Below are 27471 nucleotides of genomic sequence, written 5' to 3'. Positions count from 1 at the left end.
GCCCTTTGGACCCAATTCTGACACAACTTGCAAGCTGACACAGCGTCCTGCAAGTTTATAAAGATTGTTTTCTCTGAGCTCAGAATGGAGGTGCTGATGATCTACATAGAGGTATAGGCCTAATGTTGTCCGTTTATATTACAAGTAGTCCTCAACTTACAACAGTTCATTTAGTGACCTTTCAAAGCTGCAGCGGCACTGAAAAAAGTGACTTATGACCATTTTTTTTTACAGTTACAAAATTTGCAGCATCCTCATGATCACATGATAAAAATTCGGATGCTTGGCAGCTGGTTCATGTTTATGACAGGCCCTGGGTCATGTGATGACCTTCTGCGATCTTTTGGCAAGCAAATTCGATGGAGAAGCCAGATTCATTTTACAACCATGTGACTAACTTAACAGCTGCAGTGATTAACAACTGTGGCAAAAAAGGTCGTAAAACGGGGCAAAACTCACTTAACAAATGTCTCACTTAGCAACATAAATGTTGGGCTCAAATGTTGTGGTTGTAAATCGCAACCCAAGACAATTCGTCTTCACTCAATGTGGCCCAGGGAAGCCAAAAAGTTGGACAACCAAGATCTACGGGTAGTCCTCATTTAGTGATCACAATTGAAACTGGTAACTTTTTTGTTAAGTGAAGTGGTCACTAAGTGAAACCACACCTGTGTTTATTTATTTATTAAACTTCTACACTGCCCATCTCACCTAAGTGACTCTTGGCGGTTTACAACAGCACAATAAAACCAGATTAGTACGAGAATAAAAGCATAGCTTAAACAGATTTTTAACAGAGTTAAAAACAAGTTAAAACTTACAAGTAAAAAATAAATAGGGTTAAAAATTCAAAGGTTAGGAGGTTAACAAGTTATGATCTTGCTTGAGCTTTGCTTTACAGACCTGTGAAGGTTGTAAATACGATTAGTCGTAACGTCACTTTAGCATTTTTGTAACTGGGAATGGTTGCTAAATGAGACAGTTGTTAAGCAAGGACTATCTTTGCTCAAGAGGAAGCAAGTAGCAGCTTTTCCAATCAATATATTTTATTAAAAGACAGAAGCTTTTGTGAGCTGCAGCTCGTGAAAGTTGATGGCTTTAAGAAAAACTGTTAATCCGTAAAGATGCTATCAGATTCTTGCTTAATTTTGGCTATCATAAACAGCATAGCTCTCCTCCTACGATGCCTCCATTAAATAGCAATTGTGCAATGAAGGAAAAAAAGTGTGTTACAGTAATTAAAATGAACTAAACATAACCCAAAGTTAATTAACAGATGAAACATCCATAGGATAAATAATACATGTTACAAAATTAATGCATTTATTAAGCTTTTCATTATATTTTAGGCCGCAGAGCAATATATGCAGAGGGCATAAAGGAATATAGTGTGTCATCTTCTTATTTTTAATAATAATAATAATATCAGAGTTGGAAGGGACCTTGGAGGTCTTCTAGTCCAACCCCCTGCCCAGGCAGGAAACCCTACACTATTTCAGACAAATGGCTATCCAACATTTTCTTAAAAATTTCCAGTGTTGGAGCATTCACAACTTCTGCAGGCAAGTTGTTCCACTTATTAATTGTTCTAACTGTCAGGAAATTTCTCCTTAGTTCTAGATTGCTTCTCTCCTTGATTAGTTTCCACCCATTGCTTCTTGTTCTACCCTCAGGTGCTTTGGAGAACAGCCTGACTCCCTCTTCTTTGTGGCAACCCCTGAGATATTGGAACACTGCTATCTCCCCTAGTCCTTCTTTTCATTAAACTAGGCATACCGAGTTCCTGCAACCGTTCTTCATATGTTTTAGCCTCCAGTCCCCTAATCATCTTCGTTGAACATAAAGACTTTCAAAAAGCAGCTCACTCTTGTGTATTAGACTCAGCAGTTGAATGGAAGGCTGATTTCTTGCAGAGGGTTTTTGAAATGTGTCCCAGAGCTACAAGGATCTAACACAACAAGGGGGAGGGACCTGTCACTTTTTGAAACCTGGTTAACAAGAGAGGGTTTGTGGAAATGATTCTTGCAGGGAGAAGTTCCTCAAACATTGAGCCTTCAACATTTGGTCAAAACAGCCTTTCCCTAACATTTTTAATGCCTTTGACTCAGTGTTGACTTCTGGCAACTACCTGAGCTGGTCCTTGTAGGCAAGGTTTCAGGAATGCTTTGCCATTGTCCCCTTCCCGAGGTTGAGAGAGAGGGACTGGCTGAAAAAATCAACCAACTGGTTTGGTGATATAAAGAGGGACTAGAACTCAAGGTCGCCTGGATTCTAGCCTGATGCCTTAACCGCTACACCAAACTGCTATAGAACACAAGGGCTTCAAGGGTCCCTTAGAGAACATCTAGTCCAGTGTATGAATCCGTTACAGGTAGTCCTCGACTTAAAACAGTTCATTTTGTGAGCGTTCAAAGTTACAACGGCCCCCCCAAGTCAATGGGGGAAGCTGGATTTGCTTAACGACTGCATGCTTGGTTTAACAGTTTTTTGGTTTTTTGGTTTTTTTTATTTGAATTTATATCCCGCCCTTCTCCGAAGGCTCAGGGTGGCTTACACTATGTCAAGCAATAGTCTTCATCCATTTGTATATTATATACAAAGTCAACCTTTATTGCCCCCAACAACCTACCTTATAAAGGATGGAAGGCTGAGTCAACCTTGGGCCTGGTGGGACTTGAACTTGCAGTAATTGCAAGCAGCTGTGTTAATAACAGACTGCATTAGTCTGTTGAGCCACCAGAGGCCCCTTAATTGATTCTGCAGTGATTTCCTTAACGACTGTGACAAAACGGTCATAAAATTGGGCACTACACAGATAGGATAGGGATAGGGCAGAGGTGGTATTCAGCAGGTTCTGACCAGTTCTGGAGAACCGGTAGCGGAAATTTTGAGTAGTTTGGAGAACCGGTAGTAAAAATTCTGACTGGCCCCGCCCCCATCTATTCTCTGCCTCCCAAGTCCCAGCTGATTGGGAGGGAATGGAGATTTTGCAGTATCCTTCCCCTGCCATGCCCACCAAGCCACGCCAACCAAGCCATGCCATGCCCACCAAGCCACACACACAGAACCAGTAGTAAAATTTTTTTGAAACCCACCACTGGATAGGGGTGGGATGAGATGGGATAGAGTAGAGTAGAATAGAATAGAACAGAGAAAGAATGGAATGGAATGGAATGGAATAGAGAAAGAATGGAATGGAATAGAATAGAATAGAATAGAATAGAATAGAATAGAATAGAATAGAATAGAATAGAATAGAATAGAAAGCTGGCTGAGGAACTCTGGGATTTGAAGTCCACAAGTCTTAAAAGAGCCAAGTTTGGAGACCCCTGTTCTAGTCCAATGCCCTGCACAGGCAGGAAACCCTATATACCACTTCAGACAAATGGGTTATCCAATCTCTTAAAAACTTCCAGTGTTGGAGCATTCACAGCTTCTGGAGGCAAGTTGTTCCACTGATCAATTGTCCTAACTGTCAGGAAATATCTCCTTAGTTCTACAGTTGCTTTTCTCCTTGATTAGTTTCCACCCATTGCTTCTTGTTCTACCCTCAAGTGCTTTGGAGAACAGCCCGACTCCCACTTCTTTGGGGCAGCCCCTGAGATACTGGAACACTGCTATGATGTCACCCCTAGTCCTTCTTTTCATTAAAGTAGACATTTAACAACTGCCTTGCTTAGCAGTGGAAATTTTGGTCTCAAATCATGGTCCTAAGGACTGCTTTTATTCAAGGAATGATCTGACCCTTGCAGAAAGAGAAAGAGGAACAATGCAGCCAGCAAAGCTTTGAGACACATTTAACATTTTTAACACACCTTTTACCAAGTTCGCTTGGTGCGCCAGTTGCGTCCCTTCCTTGACCGGGATGCCTTATGCACAGTCACTCATGCTCTGGTTATGTCTCAGTTGGATTACTGCAATGCTCTCTACATGGGGCTGCCCTTGAAGTGCACCCGGAGGCTGCAGTTAGTCCAGAATGCGGCTGCGCGAGTAGTAATGGGAGCCACTCATGGCTCCCACGTAACACCACTGCTCCGTAGTCTGCACTGGCTTCCTGTGGTCTTTCGGGTGCGCTTCAAGCTTTTGGTTACCACCTTTAAAGCGCTCCATGGCTTAGGACCCGGGTACTTACGAGACCGCCTGCTGTTACCCTATGCCTCCCACCGACCCGTACGCTCTCATAGAGAGGGTCTCCTCAGGGTGCCGTCCGCCAAACAGTGTCGGCTGGCGGCCCCCAGGAGTAGGGCCTTCTCTGTGGGAGCATCAACGCTCTGGAATGAACTTCCCCCTGGCCTACGTCAAGTGCCTGATCTTCGGACCTTCCATCGTGAGCTAAAAACATACTTATTTATTCAAGCGGGACTGGCATAATAGTTTGATTTTAAATTGGGGTTTTATTAATATTTTTTTTTAAAAAAATTTAAATTTAAATTTTGATTATCAGCCTTTTTTTGTAATTTGCTATTTTTTAATTTGGTTTTAATTGTACATATTCTGTGTTTTATCTCTGGCTGTACACCGCCCTGAGTCCTTCGGGAGAAGGGCGGTATAAAAATTTGATAAATAAATAAATAATAAATAAATAAATAAACATACTTGTGAGGCATACTTTTTTTAGAAGCAGTGAAAAATGCTTCCCCCCTCTCAATACTTGTAGAGAACAGAAAAACTCAACAGGCAAAGAGAAAGCCGTCTTATGCTTAGCTAAATACTGAGCTGGCTGGATCAGCATTTGCCTGCTTAAAGGGAGCTGAGCTTTGAGTTCCTCTTAAAAAAAACACTACCACGGGGATGGGAGGCAGCCCTGTGTTTCCCCTTGTCATATCCTCTTTTGCCTCTTCAGCTGTAACTATTAATCTGGAGACCCCATGCAGCTCTGCAGATGCTAAGTGGCCTTTTCTGACCTCACTCAGCTGGCGGGCTCACTGCATAAATCCCAGGCTTGGATCTGCATTGCAGTTCGACACCAGGCGCCAGCTGTTTTCTGCAGCGCCACTCAGAGCTCGGTGCATTGGCTGCTGAGACCATAAACCAAACCGGCTGAGCAGTTTGCATTCAGGGGGGATTTCTGTCTGGTTTGGGGCAGTACTGGGGGATGTGCTATAATATATGCATAAGCCGGGGCAGGTCAAACTCTCGCATTTTCAATTAGAAAGGAGTCCTAGCAGAAAAGACCTTCCTTTGCTTTTAGACTCTTAATTTTTTTTAAAAAAAAATCAGAATAAGTTGGAAACTGCAGTTTTGGAGTACTGTAAATGGGCAAATGTGGAACCTTTATACCAGTCAATTAAGAATAAATAGGTGGGCATTTAGCAACCACCCCCCCCCAATCTGATGATCAGCTGATCGTCGATGAAGGAATGATTTTTTTATTGCAGGTTCTGTCATATGGCTAAAATCATAAGGCTAAATCCTGCACCCTCTGTGGTAGGACCTATATTATGGGCAATGGAATTACTCCATGCCGTAATACAAATGAGCAAAATTATACTATATTGTAAGCGACCCAGAGCTGCTGTCAGGCCTGGAAACCATACTAGACTTTAGGGTTCCAGACGCTGCCACATTGTTCCCCTGAGGGGAAGAAGGGGGGTTGAGGGGTATGGTAACATTCTTCAAGCGGTCCAGGTCGGATGGTGTTCACATCTGCAGGAGGAGTGGCGAGAAGATATTCGAATGAACTGGGAGAACGTGGGACCATGTGACCAGCAAAGGGGTCAGGGGGGTGGGACTCTTGGGGTTTGTATAACTGGGAAAAGAATCCGGAAGTTCAGTTTTGGAATTTCACTCATCGTGTGCCAGTTTCCTCATGCTAGTAAAGAACTCTGAAAGACAATGGCTTCTGAGTTTTTTTTATGCAGAAAAGGTTTTTCTGGAACCTTGACAGCTGCTTTGGTTCATAACATAGAAATGTAATAAATTGAATAATAAAGTATTTATTTGTAAGGCTCCATCCCTCCCCACTTGGAGGGAGAGTCCAAACCACCCAGGGGTGGGGCTGCTGGGAGTTCGCAGGGATTCGGGAGAACGTCTAGCTAAGATTCCGTGCAGTTCGGAGAACCCCCAAATCCCACTCCTGGCTGGCCTCGCCCGCCCCGCCCTTCCCAGGAGTCCCCACGCAGCCCAGTTTGAATACAGGTAAGTTCAGGGCATGCACGGAGGCTCAGGGAGGGCGAAAACCGGGCCTACTGGAAGTTTGGGAAGGCTGGAAACAGGCCTGTTTCCGGCCTCCAGAGGGCCTCTGGAGCCCGGGGAGGCTGTTTTCGCCCTCCTGGAGGCCTCCGGAGCCCAGGGAGGGCAAAAACACCTCCCCTACCATGGTACAGGAGGCCGACTAGGCCACGCCCACCATGGCCCCGCCTACCCAGCAACTGGGCAGAGAACCCCTTGCTAAATTTTTTGAAGCCCACCCCTGAAACCACCCCAGTAAAAATCACATAGAAGCAATAATATTATCTTTTCCTTTTATGTACACTGAGAGCATATGCACCAAGACAAATTCCTCGTGTGTCCAATCACACTTGGCCAATAAAAATTCTATTCTATTCTATTCTATTCTATTCTATTCTATTCTATTCTATTCTATTCTATTCTATAAGAGAGCTATTTTGGTCTGGTGCCTTAAACCAGGGATCTCCAACCTTGGCAACTTTAAGCTGGCTGGGGGATTCTGGGAGTTGAAGTCTACCAGGCTTAAAGTTGCCAAGGTTGGAGACCCCTGCTTTAAGGCACCAGGCTAGAAATCAGTGAGTTCTAGTTCTGGCTTAGGTATGAAAGTTGTTGGAGGACTTTAGGCCAGTCACCAGCGGACTATGAATTATAATCCTGCTTTAGGCCTGAAGGGATGCGGTGGCTCAGGGGCTAGGACATTGAGCTTGTCAATTGAAAGGTCGGCAGCTCGGCGGTTCGAATCCCTAGTGCTGCCGTGTAACGGGGTGAGCTCCCGTTACTTGTCCCAGCTTCTGCCAACCTAGAAGTTTCAAAAGCACATAAAAATGCAAGTAGAAAAAATAGGGACCTCCTTTGGTGGGAATGTAACAGCGTTCCGTGCGCCTTCGGCGTTGAGTCATTCCGGCCACATGATCACGGAGACATCTTCGGACAGCGCTGGCTCTTCGGCTTTGAAACAGAGATGAGCACCGCCCCCTAGAGTTGGCAACGACTAGCATGTATGTGCGAGGGGAACCTTTACCTTTACCTTTTAGACCTGAAAGCCAGATGGGTGATTTTGGGCTGGTCACTCTCTCTCAGCCCAACCCACCTCACAAGATTGTTGTTGTGAGGAAAACAGGAGGAGGTAGGAATATTAGGTATGTTCACCCCTCTTTTTCATGTGGGTCATGTAAAAAGGGGCAGGGCTTTGAGCACATAGGGGTGGTCTCCATTTTGACTTAGTTGACCTCTTGCCCACCTCATGGGCACCACTAAATGTAAGCCAAGTCCTGGGAACAGGAGTCCATGCTGGGAATGGAAGGCCTGGTGATTGCCATCGTGATCCTGTTGATCCCTCTCCCTGTCAGCATCTCTGCTTGTATTCTATCCCAGGGAATTCCATCATCATCTTTTAATGATTCCATAATCCCTTGCAGGGTGGAATCTGGGCAACTGAATGGAGCTGAGTGTTTACTGGCCGGATGCCCTTCCTGTCGCCAATGCGGAGTTATATTCAGCAGATATATTCTCATTGTACCCAGAGAGAGAAATATCTGCCCCTACCTAGGAATCGAACCCACAACCGCCTTATTGTGAGGCGAGAGCTCCACCTCTAGGCCACCGCACCAATTCCCAGGGAATCCCATGCCCTTTAAATGTATTTTAAAATTCCAATGCCTGGAGAGCCCCAAATAGTGTTCCCAGTGGTGGCTTTTTAATTAACGACTTTAGCATTTGAACTCTGTGCTTGTTCCTTCCTCCCTACAGCCCTCTGGTGATTGCAGTCCTCGGCATTATTATTCTGTCGCCTTTGTTTGCTCTGATTTATCTCCCAAGCCGCTCCTACAAGGATCCTCTTTTGTATGGTATGTTCGTTTTCCATTTTACTTGTCTGGTTCGTCATGCATGACACTTTTCTTCGCCTCACAATCCCATCTTGGTTGATCCTTTGACCATGAGGGACAAATAGAAATTAATTGCTGGCTTCCTGATTACCTCGGCTAGATCAGCATTGCTCAACCTTGGCAGCTTGACCATGTGTGGACTTTAGCTCCCAGAATTCCCCAGCCAAGCTGTGCTGGCTGGGGAATGCTGGGAGTTGAAGTTCACACATCGTCAAGCTGTCAAGACTAAGAAACACTGGATTAGATCACTGAACAGGAAAGCGTGATTGTGAAATATTTTTACATTAAATCACATCGGTTTGGAAGTTTTCGCTCAGTGATTTTTGCATAAATAAGGCCCCTGAAGGTAGCTGAACAGATTGCGATTACGGTAAGCAAATATGTATCTGTCAAATATCTGGAGACGATTGCAGGATGGATAAACAAAAAGGAGATTTCTGAACTTTTCTGAACATTTTTCTGCATTTTCGTACAGGCAGTCCTTGACTTACAACCATTCGTTTAGTGACCAACAGCACTGAAAAAGTGATTTATGCTTGGTTTTTTACTACTTATGACTGTTGCAACATAGGTCATATTTATGACCGTTGCAGTGTCCTGGGGTCATGTCACCTTTTGTGACCTTCTGACAAGCGAAGTCATTGGGGAAGGCAGATTCAGTTAACAACCGGGTTACTAACTTAACAATTGCAGTGATTCACTTAACAACTGTGGCAAGAAAAGTCATAAAACGGGGCAAAAATCCGCTTAACAACTTTCTTGCCTAGCAACAGAAATGTTGGGCTCAATTGTAGTCATAATTCAAGGACTGTCTGTATTCACCCACTGGGGAAATGTTGGTTGAACATTGGAAAGAGAGCTAATTATTTTTATTAGAACCTCGATGATGGGGAAAAAGATTATTCCATACGAAGTCACCCAGCTGGCTTCCTTCTCTAAGGGAGGACTAGAACTCACCAGGTCCTGGTTTCTGGCTTAGTGTCTTGGCCACTAACCTCACTCTGCTCTCAGTAGATGGCGCTAAGGAACCAGTGGGAAATTTTGAGACAAACTGCTTGTATGATCTGAGCCTCTGGAGCAATTTATTTTTATTTTTATTTATTTTTTTATTTTTAATTTGCATTTATATCCCTTCTTCTCCAAAGACTCAGGGCGGCTTACATTGTGTCAAGCAATAGTCTTCATCCATTTGTATATTATATACAAAGTCAACCTTTATTGCCCCCAACAATCTGGGTCCTCATTTTACCTACCTTATAAAGGATGGAAGGCTGAGTCAATCTTGGGCCTGGTGGGACTTGAACCTGCAGTAATTGCAAGCAGCTGCTGTTAATAACAGACTGCATTAGTCTGTTGAGCCTTGAAACTGTTGCTGAACCTTGAAACTTTAAGACGGGTGGACTTCAACTCCTAGAATTCCCCAGCCAGAATTCCTTGGGCTTGTTCTTGATTGCATCCTTTTGCTTTAATTATAAGGACAGCACCTATCAAAGCAATGTTTTTCAATCTTGGCAATTTTAAAAGGTGTGGACTTCAACTCCCAGAATTCCTCAGCCAGCATAGCATAGCTGGCTGGGGAATTCTGGGACTTGAAGTCCACACCTCTTAAAATTGCCAAGGTTGAGAAACACTGATCTGGAGACTAAATGAACAACTCATATTTTTATAGATCATTTTCAGTGGATTAAAAGAATTGCTAGTTCCCCTAAGGCCGGAGTTGCCAACCCCCAGTCTGTGGACCACCACTGGGCTGTGGCATGCTAGAAACCAGGCCGCACAAACAAGCGAAGCCTCATCCATGGGATGCAAGACAGCACTCGAAACCAAACCCCCTCCAGTCCGCGGAAAAACTACGGAACTGGTCCCTGGTGCCCAAAAGGTTGGGGGTTCACTGCCTTAAGCTTGAGTTAGAAGAGTGGATGACTATAAAATATCCAATTAATGAATTTGTTTAAGAAATATTAGTCTTGCCTCATGAGTTCAAAGCCTGTGAAAATACACATGTGAGCATACCCACTTATTGGCTCTTTCTGTTCCCGCCAGTGTTCATGGTCCTTTGCTTCATTGCTGGAACTGATGCTGTGATCGCTTTGGAGAAAGACGGCTACACCAGCAGCTTTGCAGATTTCTACATCAGAGAGGTTGGTCTGCAGGGACCCAGCCTGTGCTCTTTGGAAGTAGGGGAAACCCACCATTAAATGCTGTTTCTGCAGCCTGCTTTGAGAAGCAATGATGTCTGTAAAAGAAAGGAAGGAAGGAAGGAAGGAAGGAAGGAAGGAAGGAAGGAAGGAAGGAAGGAAGGAAGGAAGGAAGAAAGAAAGAAAGAAAGAAAGAAAGAAAGAAAGAAAGAAAGAAAGAAAGAAAGAGGCAAGCTTTGATTGTGCATTGCCTATTTGAGTTTTTCGATCACTTTTAGGGGATAATTGGTCCTTTGAGAGATGCAGTCTCAGGCTTGATAGGGAGGGGAGTTAGGAAAATTAGTTTCCTTGATCTTCCCCAGATCGGCAACATGATAAAAAAAACCAACTGAATTTCAGCCACCATGCCTTCTTTCAGATACTTTTTTAAATCCTCCAGTCTTTGACACCATTCTGGAATTTCCTAAGGATCTCTTTCCCCGTTAGTTCCTGACTCGCGTTAACTTTTTGAGATCGGTTCTGCACTGTTGCCAAAGGACAGCCCCATTGAGAGCAATCTATACCCTTATCCTAAAGCTGACCCCTTGTGCTCCTTGACTGCTAACTGGCTGGTTCTGGATGCCATTCAAAGTGGTGCAGTTCAGCTGCTTTGCCCTTCAACCTGTCACCAACTAGCTCAGGGATCTCCAACCTTGTCAACTTTAAGACTTGTGGACTTCAATTCCCAGAAGTCCTCAGCCAGCAAAGCTTTGGTGGTTGGAATACAGTGGAATACAGCCATTTTTGGCTTCCCAAAACCCCGCCCCGCGTGTCTCATTTTTGCCAAAAAACCAGTCCCGTTTTTCACAAAAACAGGATGCACAAAGGGTTTGGGAGGCCTACAGAGTACTCCTGGGGGCCGGGATGGGCAAAACCTGGATGTGCGGAGCAGTGGTGGGTTTCAACATTTTTTACTACCGGTTCTCTGGGTGTGGCTTGGTGGGCGTGGCTTGGTGGGCGTGGGAGGGAAAGGATACTGTAAAATCCCCATTCCCTCCCAATCAGCTGGGACTTGGGAGGCAGAGAATAGTTGGGGGCAGGGCCAGTCATAATTTTTTCTACCGGTTCTCCGAACTACTCAAAATTTCCGCTACTGCTTCTCCAGAACTGGTCAGAACCTGCTTAAACCCGTCTTTTTTTTCTTTTTTTTCTCCTCGAAATCTTGGTGAGTCTTATACTCCGGCGCATCCTTATAGGCCAAAAAATACAGTTAATTGCCCTGCTTAGTAAACAAAAATGTGGAGCTCCGTTGTGATCATAAGTCAAGGGCTACCTGTACAGCTTCATTGTGAAAAGTCACTTGCTGAGTTTTTAACTGTCGTGGTTGAGGTGTCATGTGAGCTCCGATCGAGTTGAAAGGATGCTCAGAGATCCAGAGTTCTCCTCAGGAATCTTGCATCCTTTGGTCTGATCACAGCTTTGCTGACTTCCGATGGAGGAGACCCTACCGTTCTCTCATGGAAGCTTGTCCTATTAGGAGCTTTCTTCCAAAATTTAGCTCAGTTTTGTTTTGATGCTGGTTTGGTTCTGCAACCCAACACGACAGACACAGACTTCAGAGGATAATTAGAACTGCCGGAAAAACAATGGCTACCAACCTGCCTTCCGTTGAGGACCTGTATACTGCACAAGTCAAAAAGAGGGCTGTGAAAATATTTACAGACCCCTCACAGCATGAACATAAATTGTTTCAACTTCTACCCTCAAAACGAGGCTACAGAGCACTGCACACCAGAACAACTAGACACAAGAACAGTTTCTTCCCGAACGCCATCACTCTGCTAAACAAATAATTCCCTCAACACTGTCAGACTATTTACTAAGTCTGCACTACTATTAATCTTCTCATCATTCCCGTCACCCATCTCCTCCCACTTATGATTGTAACTTTATTGCTTGTATCCGTACACTAATATTGATTGTTTCCTGATTGCTTAATTGTAGCCTATGACTATCATTAAGTGTTGTATCATTAAGTGTTAAAATTAATCCCCTATGACTAACATTAAGTGTTGTAAGTGTTGTACCTCGATGAAGTATCTTTTCTTTTGTGTACACTGAGAGCATATGCACCGAGACAAATTCCTTGTGTGTCCAATCACACTTGGCCAATAAAAAAATTCTATTCTATTCTAGTCTATTGACTTGCTCTGAAGGCATCTGGGAAAGGAGCAAACTCAAGACGATTTTTTTTTTCTGATGATGTTTTCTTCTCTGGGTTGCAGGGTGAGCCTTATCTGGGCACAGCATATGGCATTATGATATCCTACTGGCACGCTGTGGTGAACTTTGCCATGTATCTCCTCATGATTGCAGCCATTATTCAAAGGTGAGGCCGAGTCTCAGCCTTTTGAGATAGACCAGCTGAAAAGTGACCACAAAAATCTCCTAGGACTCTACCATGCTGTTTTTTTTAATAACTTTTTTATTTATAACACAACGCAACATAACAAACACAAAACACATAACATACGTTCCCTTTTTACAACTGTTTCCTATACACCAGAACAACTAGACACAAGAACAGTTTTTCCCCGAAGGCCATCACTCTGCTAAACAAATAATTCCCTCAACACTGTCAGACTATTTACTGAATCTGCACTACTATTAATCGTTTCATAGTTCCCATCGCCAATCTCTTTCCACTTATGACTGTATGACTATAACTTGTTGCTGGCAATCCATATGATTTATATTGATATATTGATCATCAATTGTGTTGTAAATGTTGTACCTTGATGAACGTATCTTTTCTTTTATGTACACTGAGAGCATATGGCTTAGGACCTGGGTACTTACGGGACCGCCTGCTGCTACCACACGCCTCCCACCGACCCGTATGCTCCCATAGAGAGGGACTTCTCAGGGTGCCGTCCGCCAAGCAATGCCGGCTGGCGGCCCCCAGGGGAAGGGCCTTCTCTGTGGGGGCGCCCACACTCTGGAATGAGCTTCCCCCGGGTTTACGTCAAATACCTGACCTTAGGACATTTCGTCGCGAACTAAAAACACATCTTTTTATCCGCGCGGGGCTGGCTTAAATTAGTTTTAAGGGGAAATTTTATTAATTTTAAATGGGGCTTTTAGTATGGAAAAATTTTAATCTTAGGCTAATTTAAATAAGTTTTTTAAATGGTATTTTAATCTGTATATTGTATTGTTTTATTTTTGCCTGTACACCGCCCTGAGTCCTTCGGGAGAAGGGCGGTATAAAAATTAAATAAAATAAAATAAATAAATAAATATGCACCAATACAAATTCCGTGTGTGTCCAATCACACTTGGCCAATAAAAAAATTCTATTCTATTCTAGTCTATTGACTTGCTCTGAAGGCATCTGGGAAAGGAGCAAACTCAAGACGATTTTTTTTTTCTGATGATGTTTTCTTCTCTGGGTTGCAGGGTGAGCCTTATCTGGGCACAGCATATGGCATTATGATATCCTACTGGCACGCTGTGGTGAACTTTGCCATGTATCTCCTCATGATTGCAGCCATTATTCAAAGGTGAGGCCGAGTCTCAGCCTTTTGAGATAGACCAGCTGAAAAGTGACCACAAAAATCTCCTAGGACTCTACCATGCTGTTTTTTTTAATAACTTTTTTATTTATAACACAACGCAACATAACAAACACAAAACACATAACATACGTTCCCTTTTTACAACTGTTTCCTATACACCAGAACAACTAGACACAAGAACAGTTTTTTCCCGAAGGCCATCACTCTGCTAAACAAATAATTCCCTCAACACTGTCAGACTATTTACTGAATCTGCACTACTATTAATCGTTTCATAGTTCCCATCGCCAATCTCTTTCCACTTATGACTGTATGACTATAACTTGTTGCTGGCAATCCATATGATTTATATTGATATATTGATCATCAATTGTGTTGTAAATGTTGTACCTTGATGAACGTATCTTTTCTTTTATGTACACTGAGAGCATATGGCTTAGGACCTGGGTACTTACGGACCGCCTGCTGCTACCACACGCCTCCCACCGACCGTATGCTCCCATAGAGAGGGACTTCTCAGGTGCCGTCCGCCAAGCAATGCCGGCTGGCGGCCCCAGGAAGGGCCTTCTGTGAGGCGCCCACACTCTGGAATGAGCTTCCCCCGGGTTTACGTCAAATACCTGACCTTAGGACATTTCGTCGCGAACTAAAAACACATCTTTTTATCCGCGCGGGGCTGGCTTAAATTAGTTTTAAGGGGAAATTTTATTAATTTTAAATGGGGCTTTTAGTATGGAAAAATTTTAATCTTAGGCTAATTTAAATAAGTTTTTTAAATGGTATTTTAATCTGTATATTGTATTGTTTTATTTTTGCCTGTACACCGCCCTGAGTCCTTCGGGAGAAGGGCGGTATAAAAATTAAATAAAATAAAATAAATAAATAAATATGCACCAATACAAATTCCGTGTGTGTCCAATCACACTTGGCCAATAAAAAATTCTATTCTATTCTATTCTATTCTATTCTATTTTCTCCCAATTCCCCTTATAATATTTATATTTTTCTTGTCCCATTATCCCTTATTACTCCATAGTTCCTATCACTCATCGCATTAAAATTATATATTTTATACACTATCTTACATACATCGTGCACTTATTGTTTATTTATTTATTTATTTATTTATTTATTTATTTATTTATTTATTAATCATATTTATATACCGCCCTATCTCCCGAAGGACTCAGGGCGGTTCACAGGCGCTTAAAAAACATATAAATACAGAATAAAAACAATTAAAAAACTTATTTTAAAGCCCGTTAATTAAAATATACAGATAAAACCCAATTTAAAACCCAAAAATTAAAAATCTAGCTCAGTCCTGCACAATTAAATAAGTATGTTTTAAGCCCGCGGCGGAAGGTCCGAAGGTCCGGAAGCTGACGGAGTCCGGGGGGTAGTTCGTTCCAAAGGGTGGGAGCCCCCACAGAGAAGGCCCTTCCCCTGGGCGTCGCCAAACGACATTGCCTCGCTGACGGCACCCTGAGGAGACCCTCTCTGTGAGAGCGCACGGGTCGGTGAGAGGTATTCGGTAGCAGTAGGCGGTCCCGTAAATAACCCGGCCCAATGCCATGGAGCGCTTTAAAGGTGGTCACCAGAACCTTGAAGCGTACCCGGAAGGCCACAGGTAGCCAGTGCAGTCTGCGCAGGATGGGTGTTATACGGGAGCCACGAGGGGCTCCATCTATCACCCGCGCAGCTGCATTCTGGACTAACTGCAGCCTCCGGATGCCCTTCAAGGGGAGCCCCATGTAGAGAGCATTGCAGTAATCCAGGCGAGACGTCACGAGTGCGTGAGTGACCGTGCATAGGGCATCCCGGTCCAGAAAGGGGCGCAACTGGCGTACCAGGCGAACCTGGTAGAACGCTCTCCTGGAGACGGCCGTCAAATGGTCTTCTAGAGACAGCCGTTCGTCCAGGAGGACGCCTAAGTTGTGGACCCTCTCCATCGGGGCCAATGACTCGCCACCGATGGTCAGCCGCGGATTAAGCTGACTGTACCGGGATGCCGGCATCCACAGCCACTCTGTCTTGGCGGGATTGAGCTTGAGCCTGTTTCTCCCCATCCAGACCCGTCGGCCTCCAGACACCGGGACAGCACTTGATAACCGTTGGGGTGGTCCGGTGTGAAAATACAGCTGGGTGTCATCCGCATACAGCTGGTACTTCACACCGAAACCACTGATGATCTCACCCAGCGGCTTCATGTAGATGTTAAACAGAAGGGGCGAGAGAATCGACCCCTGCGGCACCCCACAAGTGAGGCGCCTCGGAGCCGACCTCTGCCCCCCTGTCAACACCGACTGCGGCCGGTCAGAGAGATAGGAGGAGAACCACCGATAGACGGTGCCTCCCACTCCCAATCCCTCCAACCGGCGCAGCAGGATACCATGGTCGATGGTATCGAAAGCCGCTGAGAGGTCTAATAGGACCAGGGCAGAGGAGCAACCCCTATCCCTGGCCCTCCAGAGATCATCCACCAACGCGACCAAAGCCGTCTCCGTGCTGTAGCCGGGCCGGAAACCGGACTGGAACGGGTCTAGATAGACAGCTTCATCCAGGTGCAAGGGAAACTGATATGCCACCATACTCTCCACAACCTTCGCCGCAAAGCGAAGGTTGGAGACCGGACGATAATTACTAAAACAGCCGGGTCCAGGGAAGGCTTCTTAAGGAGGGGCCTCACCACCGCCTCTTTCAAGGCGGCCGGGAAGACACCCTCCACTAAAGAAGCGATCGTAATCGCCTGGAGCCAGCCTCGTGTAACCTCCCGAGTGGCCAGCACCAACCAGGAGGGGCACGGGTCCAGTAAACATGTGGTGGCATTCAGCCTACCCAGCAACCTGTCCATGTCCTCAGGAGCCACAGGGTCAAATTCATCCCAAACAATATCGCCAAGACCACCCTCGAGCATCTCACCCGCATCACCGCAATCTTGGTCCAACCCATCCTGAAGCTGAACGATTTTATCGTATAGATAACCGTTAAACTCCTCAGCACGTCCCTGCAACGGGTCATCCCGCTCCCCCAGGTGTAGGAGGGAGCGAGTCACCCGAAACAGGGCGGCTGGGCGGTTATCTGCCGATGCAATGAGGGAGGAGTTTTGAATTGTTTCTCCCCTTTCATCACTAGTCGTTTTTTCTAGTCTCCAGCCACTTACCATTTATCCCATATTACATAATATTCTGCACCTTCCTTTTCTTTCATTTCTTTTGTTAATTTGTCCATCTCGGCACAATCTTAAGATTTTCTTTATCAGTTCTTCCTCTGTTGGTGTATTTCCTTTTTTCCAATTTTGTGCGTATGAAATTCTTGCAGCCATTATCATATGTAAGTATTAAGTATTTTATGTCTTTGGTATAATGTCTGGTAAATATTCCTAACAAGCATGTCTCTGGTTTCCAATCAATCGGTTGGTCCGTTATTTTTTCCATGTTTTAATAGGGTAGGATAACTATGGAGAGAAAGGGAGGTGACCTTGAGGAAAACATGCAAGAAGTATAACCTGGGTGAAGGGGGATGGAACTGTATTCTAAGTCCAGCGAAAGACAGTAATGTTGTGAGGGGTCTTCTATGCCCACTGAAGTACAAAAGGGTGGGGAGCAGCGGTGGTATTGACTTACCTTAACAACTGGTTCGCAATGTGACCAACCACCTCCATGCGTGCCACCTCCACACATGCGCAGGACCTTCTGCGCATGTGCAGAGCATTAAAAAAAGGACGTGATGACATCCGGGCGGGTGGGCGGAGCCTCCCACAGCCCTAACTACCGGTTCGCCCGAACTGGGTAGAACTGGCGGAATCTCACCACTGGTGGGGAGATATAGTTAGTCCTTGGCTTACCACCACAATTGAGCCCAAAATTTCTGCTGCTAAGTGAGACAGTTGTTAATGCCAATAGTGTTATAGCATTTAGACTTACGTACCGCTTCACAGTGCTTTACTCTCTAAGCCGTTTACAGAGTCAGCGTATTGCCCACTACAATCTGGGTCTTTAAGTGAGGTTTGCCCCATTTTATGACCCTTCTTTCCATCGTCTGCTGCCACCGATTACCTCCCACCAACCCGTCTGCTTACGGGACCGTCTGCTGCCACCGATTGCCTCCCACCGACCCGTACGCTCTCACAGGGAGGGACTCCTCAGGGTGCCGTCAGCCAGGCAGTGCCGGCTGGCGACGCCCAGGGGAAGGGCCTTTTCTGTGGGGGCTCCCACCCTCTGGAACGAACTTCCCCCAGGACTTCGCCAACTTCCTGACCTTCGAACCTTTCACCGCGAGCTTAAGACACATCTATTTATCTGCGCAGGACTGGACTAGAATTTTTAAATTTTAAATCTGGTTTTAATGGGGTTTTATTAACTTATTGTAGTTTTAATATTCGGCCGTATTTAATAAGTTTTTTAAATTGGTGTTTTATTTTGTATTTATATGTATGTTTTATCAGGCTGTAAACCGCCCTGAGTCCTTTGGGAGATAGGGCGGTATAAAAATGTGATTAAATAAATAAATAAAATAAATAAATCGTCATTAAAGTGAATCACTGCACTTGTTAAGTTAGTAAGACAGTTGTTAAGTGAATCTGGCTTCCCCGTTGACTTTGCTAGTCAGAAGATTGAGGGGATTACAACCACAAAGTTATAAAATTGGGTGTGGTGACATGGGGACCTGCTTAATGACCACCACGACTTACAACCGTAATTCTGGTCTCAATGATGGTCATAAGTCGAGGACTACCTGTAATGCTTTCCAGAATATCTGTTTGTTTGTTTGTTTTTTTAAAAAAAGTTACCAGAACATTCTGCTTTCTAGAAAGAGTTATCGGAACGTTGGCCTCTATTGGACAGGATCCTTCACCATGGCACTTGTGGTCTTTCTGCTGGGAAATGTGATTGGTGAGTCCTGTTTTTTTTTTTTTTTTCTCGACTTGGCAAAATCCCTTCCGCAATTCAGTTATGATTTAAAATAAGGAATAAATCTGTTTCTTAGAATAAAAGGTTTTGGGAAGGTGCTAAAAGAATAGAGCGGAGTGGCTATTATTGGAATTTTTGTTTTCAAATATAGCAGAATCCATTTTCAAAATTATTATTAATTAATTTATCAGAATGCAAAATATAAATAATAGAATAACGGAGTTGGAAGGGACCTTGGAGGTCTTCTAGTTCTAGTCCAACCCCCTGCTCAGGCAGGAAACCCTATACCATAAATGGTTCTCCAATCTCTTCTTAAAAACCTCCAGTGCTGAAGGCAAATAGATCCACTGGTTAATTTTTCAAACTACTGAAAAATTTACAAACTAATTTTTCAAATTTCTCCTTAGTTCTAAGTTGCTTCTCTCCTTGATTAGTTTCCATCTGTTGCTTCTTGTCCTGCCTTCAGGGGCTTTGGAGAATAACTTGACTCCCTCTTGTTTGTGGCAGCCCCTTAGACAGAGGTGGGCGGCACATGAATTAACAACCGGTTCGCCCCAGCACCAAAAATGTGTTGCTTTGCTCATGCGCGTGCTTGCATGCGTGCGCGGTGCTTAAAAAACACAGCTAAATAGGACGGCATAGCGCCAGGGCGGGTGGCCGGGCCCTCCCGCAGGTCACAGCTACTGGTTCGTCCGAACTGGTCTGAACTGCCTGAATTCCATCCCTGACCTTAGATATTGGAACACTGCTATCATGTGTACCTAGTCCTTCTTTTCATTAAACTAGACATTCCCAATTACTGCAATTGTTATCTCATATTTTAACCTCCAGGCTCCTAATAATCTCCGTTGCTCTTCTTTGCTCTTTTTCTATCTAGACTCTAGATCAGGGGTGAAATGCTCCCGGTTCAGACCAGATCGGCTGATCGGGTAACAATGGTGATGGGTGGTTCGGAGAATAGGTAGCAAAAATCCCTGCCCACCTCCCCCCCGCCCAGCTGAGCCACGCGATCGTCAGAGCCTTTTTTTTTTTTTTACTTTTAAAAGCATTTTTTTACAACCTCTTCGGCCAAAGAGATTGTTTAAAAAATACTTTTAAAAGGCTCTGGAGATCCCAGCTAAGCCACATGATCATCAGAGCCTTTTTTTTTTTACTTTTACAACCTATTCGGCCGAATAGGTTGTAAAAACAATGTTTTAAAAGTAAAAAGAAAAAAAAAACGTGCACCACAGCTGATCACACACACACACCCGTGCACGCTGTTCTACTTGCCCCATGCCTCCTTTTGGCATGCACTGCACATGCACACCTCGCATTTGATGCGCATGCACAGCCAGCGAACTGGTAGTAAACCGGTTCAGATTTCACCATTGCTGTAGATTCTAGAGCAGCGGTTTTCAACCTGTGGGTCGGGACCCCATTGGGGGTCGAATGACGATTTGCCAGGGGTCGCCTAAGACCATCGGAAATATGGGAAGTATACTTGCGAGTCAAAGAATTGCACTCCAATGGTTGACTCCACAAGCCAGCTGCAGGCTCTTCAAATCGCTAGCCGAATTCGGCTTCAGGCGCAATGAATTAAAAAAGAGAGAAATCTTTGCTCTGATGTCTCCCTCTCAAGCCAGCTGCAATCACTCCCAATCGCTAGCCTAATCTGGCTTCAGGTGCGATAAACTTAATAGGGGAGGAGTCTCCACTTTAATGCCTCCGTCCTCAAGGCAATCGCAAGCAGTTCAGACTGCTAGCCAATATGGCTTCAGGCGCGATAAATTCAAAACGAAAATAATGTTATGGTTGGGGTTGCCACATCGTAGGGAATTGTATTAAAGAGGTTGCCACATCGTGAGGAATTGTATTAAAGGGGTCGCATATAAAGGTTGAGAACCATTGTTCTAGAGTCTGAACATCTTTTTAAAAAATATAGTGACCAAAACTGGATACAATATTTCATGTGTGGTCTTTTCAAGACTAAAAGCAGTACTAACACTTCGCATAAGCTTGATTCTGTTCTTTTTTTAATGCAGTTTAGGATTGTATTAGCTTTTTTTTGGCAGCTGCAGCACCTTGCTGACTCATATTTAAGTGATTGTCTACTAGGAGTTACCAGTTACTACTGTAACTGGAGCTGCAGTTACTACTATTGAGTCAAGAAATGAAAATGAAAAAAAATGAGAAATTAGCAGAGAGGAAAAAAGGAGAAAATGTGGGATAGAGAGGAAAAAAGAAAAAAAGGGCACTGACTTTTGATTCTTTTTATCACAATAGAAGATAATAACTTTACAGTCTTAACTTTTTACTTTTACACAATTAATACCTACTAGTCGTTTCTATAACAATAAACCTATCTAATCAGCAAAACCAAAGTCAAAGTTTCATTTTTCCATCACAACCTCAAAATCCAAAAGAAAACAAAATTAGATATGTGCTTTTCTTTAAATAAAGCAATCAATGTAACATCTCTACTTTGTTTCTTTCTATGGACAATAATATATATTTCTATTTGCGCTTATTAATCTTTATCATCATTTATATTAACAAAATTCACTTTCAAGTTCTTTAACCTTCAAGGGGAAAAAAATACTTTTTTAACCTCCATTTTAAAGCTCTAAACTTTCCTCTGAAAATATTTCAAAAATCAATAAATCCTGATATTTGCTACTTATAGGGAAATACAGCTCTGAGATCCAACCAGCCTTTCTGCTCAACCTTCCTTATCTCATCATACCCATCTGGGCAGCCAAAAGATTGTTTGACCAGCCCAGGACCTGCCCTCTGCCAACAGCTGATCAGGTATGAAAAATACAATATGTATAAAGGTAGCCTTGACTTACAACTATTTGTTTAGTGACTCTTGGAAGTTACAGTGACACTGAAAAAAGGGACAACTTGTCCTCACTCATCTGTCAGAGTTTCTTGCAGCATACACAAGCAGATTATTAAGTATTATTCAAAAAACGTCATTATATACATAACGACACATAAGGCTACACATAATACCTTTGTACACATAATACCCTTGTAGGTTTTTCCACGTTATAGAGAAGAGAAATAGCAAGTATAAACACAGCACAAAATGGAGACACAAAATGGAGACACAAAATAAAGAAGGCAAAATGGAGGAGAGAGAAGCTAGTGCCCTCAAGCTTATATACAGAACAGTTCAGCCACGCCCAGGCTCCAAACTGTCTCTTATAGTCCCAGACAAACTGTTTCAACTCCTACCCTCAAAATGACACTACAGAGCACTGCACACCAGAACAACTCGACACAAGAATAGTTTTTCCCCGAATGCCATCACTCTGCTAAACAAATAATTTTCTTTTATGTACACTCAGAGCATATGCACCAAGACAAATTACTTGTGAGTCCAATCACACTTGGCCAATAAAAAATTCTATTCTATTCTATTCTATTCTGTCCTATTCTATTCTATTCTATTCTATTCTATTCTATTCTATTCTATTCTATTCTATTCTATCTATTTTGCCTAAGATGGCGCTGACGAAGGCTGCCTCGGTGAAATGCTCTCTAATTGTTTCTTTATTTCTAATTGTTCTCTGTGACTCACTACGGATCTCCTACTCACGAGACCATCTGCTAAAAATTAAGGAACATTTCTTTAAGGAGCAGCTTTCTTTAATCTCATCCCCGCCTGTCTTTACAAACACGGAGGAGATTCTAACACAGGAGGAGGCAATTCCCACGGAGCCATGGATTACTAAAAAAACCAAACGACGGAAACGAAGGAAACGAGGTAAACGATCTGGAATCTTAATCAAGCTAAGAACTCGCACTAAAACTCCTCTGCCTTCAATTTTCCTAACAAATATACGCTCACTTGCAAATAAGATGGATGAAATACTCCTCTTAAACAAATACTATTCTGATTTTCGCAATTCAGCAGTCCTATGCTTCTCTGAAACCTGGTTAAATGAATCAATTGAAAATAGCAGCCTGAACATTCCAGGATTTCAAATTGAACGATCAGACAGGATTCCAGAAACATCTGGTAAAAAGAAAGGAGGAGGCTTATGCCTATATATTAATTCAACCTGGTGTCAAGATTTTAACATAATTTACAAATTCTGTGACAACAATTTAGAGACTCTAATTATCAACTGCAAACCTTACTATTCGCCTCGTGAATTTTCCTCATTTCTTCTAATTGCTGTTTATGTCCCACCACAAGCCTGTGTAAACGAGGCATTACGAACTCTAGCTGACCAAATCATGGAGGCTGAAGCCAAACACCCTGATTCACTGGCCATTGTTTTGGGAGATCTAAACAAGGCAAACTTAAGGAAAGAACTACCAAAATACTTTCAGCATGTCAATTGTCCCACCAGAGGCAAGAATACTCTAGACCACTGCTACACAACACTAAAAGATGCCTATCGGTCTTTACCACGTGCAGCTGTAGGACACTCTGATCATTGCATGATTCACCTTGTACCTGCTTACAGGCAAAGACTTAAAGCCATAAAACCAATAATTAAATCAGTGAAAACCTGGACGGAGGAATCAGAATTAAAGCTACAGGCATGTTTTGACTGCACTGATTGGAATATTTTAAAGATACCTCTGCAGACCTGGATGAACTCACAGATACTGTAACATCATATGTCAGCTTCTGTGAAGACCTATGTGTACCTACAAGGAACTTGCGAATACACAGTAATAACAAACCTTGGTTTACACCTAAACTTAAGCAGCTCGACATTCCAAAGAGGAAGCCTACAGAAAAGGTGATAAAATGCTGTACAATCAGGCCAGAAATGCACTAACAAGGGAGATAAGAGCAGCAAAAGAAGCTACTCTGAAAAGCTAAAGAATCAATTTTCAGCAAATGAACCAGCAAACATGTGGAAAACTCTTAAAAATATCACCGGCTATGGCAAACCTCCTTCCCAGGCTGAAGGTAATCAACAACTGGCAGATGACCTGAATGAGTTTTACTGCAGGTTTGAAAGGAAACTACAGCCACCTATCTCCACAACCCCATCTCAGACACACCAACAACAGCCAAGCCTCCTACAACTGACCCCATTTCATTGGGTTCACAACCCCTAGTGATCACAGAAAAGGAAGTGCAGGACCTATTTCACAGACAAAAGCCAGGAAAAGCTCCAGGCCCAGACAAGATAACTCCTTCTTGCTTAAAAGTCTGTGCTGACCAATTGGCCCCATCTTCACCCATATTTTCAATAAATCACTAGAGATGTGCTATGTTCCTTCTTGCTTCAAACGCTCTACCATCATCCCAGTGCCGAAGAAGCCCACCATCAAGGAACTGAATGACTACAGACCAGTTGCTCTAACATCTGTAGTCATGAAAACCTTTGAAAGGCTAGTGCTTTCCTACCTGAAAACCATCACGAATCCGCTCTTAGACCCTTGCAATTTGCATACCGAGCAAATAGATCAACAGATGATGCTGTTAATATGGCTCTGCACTACATCCTACAACATCTTGAGTCTCCAAAGACCTATGCAAGGGTCCTTTTGTAGACTTTAGTTCAGCATTCAATACCATCATTCCAGACATTCTTCTAACTAAGCTAAACCAGCTACAGGTACCGGAACAGACTTGTAAGTGGATCACAAGCTTCCTAACAAACAGGAAGCAGCAGGTGAAGCTAAGCAAGATCACATCAAATACCTGTACAATTAGCACAGGGCCCCCAAGGCTGTGTGCTCTCCCACTTCTCTTCTCTCTGTATACCAATGACTGCATCTCCAATGATCCATTTGTTAAGCTACTGAAGTTCGCAGATGACACAACAGTGATTGGTCTCATTCGAGACAATGACGAATCCGCATATAGACGAGAGGTCGAACGACTAGCCTTGTGGTGCAACCAAAACAATCTGGAACTGAACACACTCAAAACCGTAGAAATGGTGGTAGACTTTAGGAAAAACCCTTCCATACTTCCACCTCTCACAATACTTGACAACACAGTATCAACAGTAGAAACCTTCAAATTTCTGGGTTCTATCATATCGCAAGATCTCAAATGGACAGCTAACATCAAAACATCATTAAAAGGACAACAAAGAATGTTCTTTCTCGCCAACTCAGTAAGCTCAAACTGCCCAAGGAGCTGCTGATCCAATTCTACAGAGGGATTATTGAGTCTGTCATTTGCACCTCTATAACTGTCTGGTTCGGTTCTGCAACCCAACAAGAAAAACACAGACTTAAGAGGATAATTAGAACTGCAGAAAAATAATTGCTACCAACTTGCCTTCCATTGAGGACCTGTATACTGCACGAATCAAGAAGAGGGCCGTGAAAATATTTGCAGATCCCTCGCATCCTGGACATAAACTGTTTCAACTCCTACCCTCAAAACGACGCTATAGAGCACTGCACACCAGAACAACTAGACACAAGAACAGCTTTTTCCCGAAGGCCATCACTCTGCTAAACAAATAATTCCCTCAACACTGTCAGACTATTTACTGAATCTGCACTACTATTAATCGTTTCATAGTTCCCATCACCAATCTCTTTCCACTTATGACTGTATGACTATAACTTGTTGCTGGCAATCCTTATGATTTATATTGATATATTGATCATCAATTGTGTTGTAAATGTTGTACCTTGATGAACGTATCTTTTCTTTTATGTACACTGAGAGCATATGCACCAAGACAAATTCCTTGTGTGTCCAATCACACTTGGCCAATAAAATTCTATTCTATTCTATTCTATTCTATTCTATTCTATTCTATTCTATTCTATTCTATTCTATTCTATTCTATTCTATTCTATTCTACAACAAATACTATGTTTCAGTTACCAAACAGCCCTCATTAGCTGACCTGTTGCTATGCCCTATTCCAGTTCACGAATATACTCTGACAACATCACACATCATTGTAGTATCCCCACAGGCACGTGATCAAAATTTGGGCACTTGGAAACCAGTTCAGGTAGTCCTCAATGTACGACCACAATTGAGCCCAAAATCTAGGTTGTTACCTGAGTTTTTCCCCTTTTGTTGCTTCATTTGTTAAGTGAATCACTGAAGTTGTTAAATTAGTAACACGGATATTAAGTGAATCTGGCTCCCCATTATTTTTGCTTGTCAGAAGGCTGCAAAAGATGGTCACATGACCCTGGGACAAAGCAACCGTCATAAATATGAGTCAGTTGTCAAGCATCCAGATGTAAATCACGTGACCATGGGGATGCCGCAATGGTCATAAGTGTGAAAAATGGTTATAAGTCGCTTTTTTCATTGCTGTTGTATCTTCGAACAGTCACTAAATGAACAGTTTTAAATCAAGGACTACCTGTATGTATTTAGACTGTAGTGTTGCAGCGTTACCATTGTGACCTTCCCAGCTGGCTTCCAACAAGCCCAGTCAATGGGATAGCCTGATTCGCTTAACAACCGCATGATTTATTTAGCGACTGCAGTAATTTGCTTAGCAACCATGGCAAAAAAAGGTCTTAAAAACGATTCCCTTAACAACCACCTTGCTTAGCAACAGAAATTATGGTTGTAAGTTGAGAATTACCGTACCTGTAGTTCTATAGCTATCACTCCCTGTATACTGTGGTGCTTTTTATATAATAGGTTAAGTTTCTTTTTTAAAGTAGTTTTCTTGGGAGTGTCTTTGAGTCAATGTTAACTCCTTGGGGACTCCCCAAGTTTTCTTGGCAAGGTTTTGGGAAGTGGTTTGTTATTGCCTCATTCCTAGGGCTGAGAGAGAGTGACTGGCCCAAGGTCCCCCAGCTGGCTTTCATGCCTAGGGTGGGCCTAGAGCTCACAGTCTCCTGGTGATTGGCCCAAAGTCACCCATCCAGCTTTCATGCCTAAGGCAGGATTAGAACTCACAGTCTCCCGATTATTGGCTTAGAACTCACATTCTCCTGGTGATTCGCCCTAAGTCACCCAACTGGCTTTCACGTCTAAGGCGGGACTAGAGTTCACAGTCTCCTGGTGATTGGCCCAAGTCACCCATCTGGCTTTCATGCCTAAGGCGGGACTAGAGCTCACAGTCTCCTGGTAATTGGCCTAGAACTCACAGTCTCCTGATGATTGGCCCAAAGTCACCCATCCGGCTTTTCATGCCTAGGGCAGAACTAGAACTCACAGCCTTCCAGTTTCTAGCCTGGTGCTTAATCACTAGACCAAACCAGCTTTTTATTCCACCTTTATCCCCACCTTTAATAACTCAAGACGGCTGTTACAATACACATAGTTCTGACCTCTAAGGTATTGGATTTTTAATCTGGCTACTGCGTTGGGTTGACTTGTATAATAGTGCTTTTTATTATTAAACCCAAAGCATCATTCTGTCCATTGATTTGTCCCTGGCTTTTCCTATCTACCTCTCCAGGAGCATTCAGTGCAGTTTTTAATTCATTCCTTCTGTTTCCAACGCTCAGAGACAGGTATTCTTGCTTACGTAGCCAAAACAGCACAAAAAGTGAGGGATCAGCATTTTTTTTTTAGCAGAAGTATAAAAATCTTTGTGAAAAGAGTCTTGGTTGGGCGGAAGGAGGATTGAGGTTCAGTATCTCCTTAATTATACGGCAGACTGTAAATGTCGGATTGATACTTGACAGACCATCCAAAAAACAATTTATCAGACTAGGGGATTCTTAACCTTGACAACTTTAAGATGTGTGGATTTCAACTCCCAGAATTCTGGGAGTTGAAGTCTGGGAATTGAAGTCCACTCATCTTCAGAATTCCCACAATTCCCACAATTCTGGGAATTGAAGTCCACACATCTTAAAGTTCCCAAGGTTGAGAAGCACCGACTTGAATAAATGAGCAACTATA

General features: G+C 43.3%; 1 protein-coding gene across 1 annotated transcript in view; it reads left to right on the top strand.

The window, feature by feature from the left end:
• TM6SF2 (transmembrane 6 superfamily member 2) overlaps window positions 1-27471 on the top strand; it is a 53632-nt gene that overhangs the window by 7842 nt on the left and 18319 nt on the right. Inside the window, exons 2-6 of the mRNA XM_058162499.1 lie at window positions 7921-8018; window positions 10101-10198; window positions 12460-12563; window positions 18565-18647; window positions 21331-21455. Of these exons, the coding sequence (XP_058018482.1) occupies window positions 7921-8018; window positions 10101-10198; window positions 12460-12563; window positions 18565-18647; window positions 21331-21455 (508 nt within the window). The remainder of the gene's footprint in view (window positions 1-7920; window positions 8019-10100; window positions 10199-12459; window positions 12564-18564; window positions 18648-21330; window positions 21456-27471) is intronic.

The sequence above is a fragment of the Ahaetulla prasina genome, chromosome 1, assembly GCF_028640845.1.
Source record: "Ahaetulla prasina isolate Xishuangbanna chromosome 1, ASM2864084v1, whole genome shotgun sequence".
Lineage (NCBI taxonomy): Eukaryota > Metazoa > Chordata > Lepidosauria > Squamata > Colubridae > Ahaetulla > Ahaetulla prasina.
This window is presented reverse-complemented; position numbering and strand designations above follow the sequence as displayed.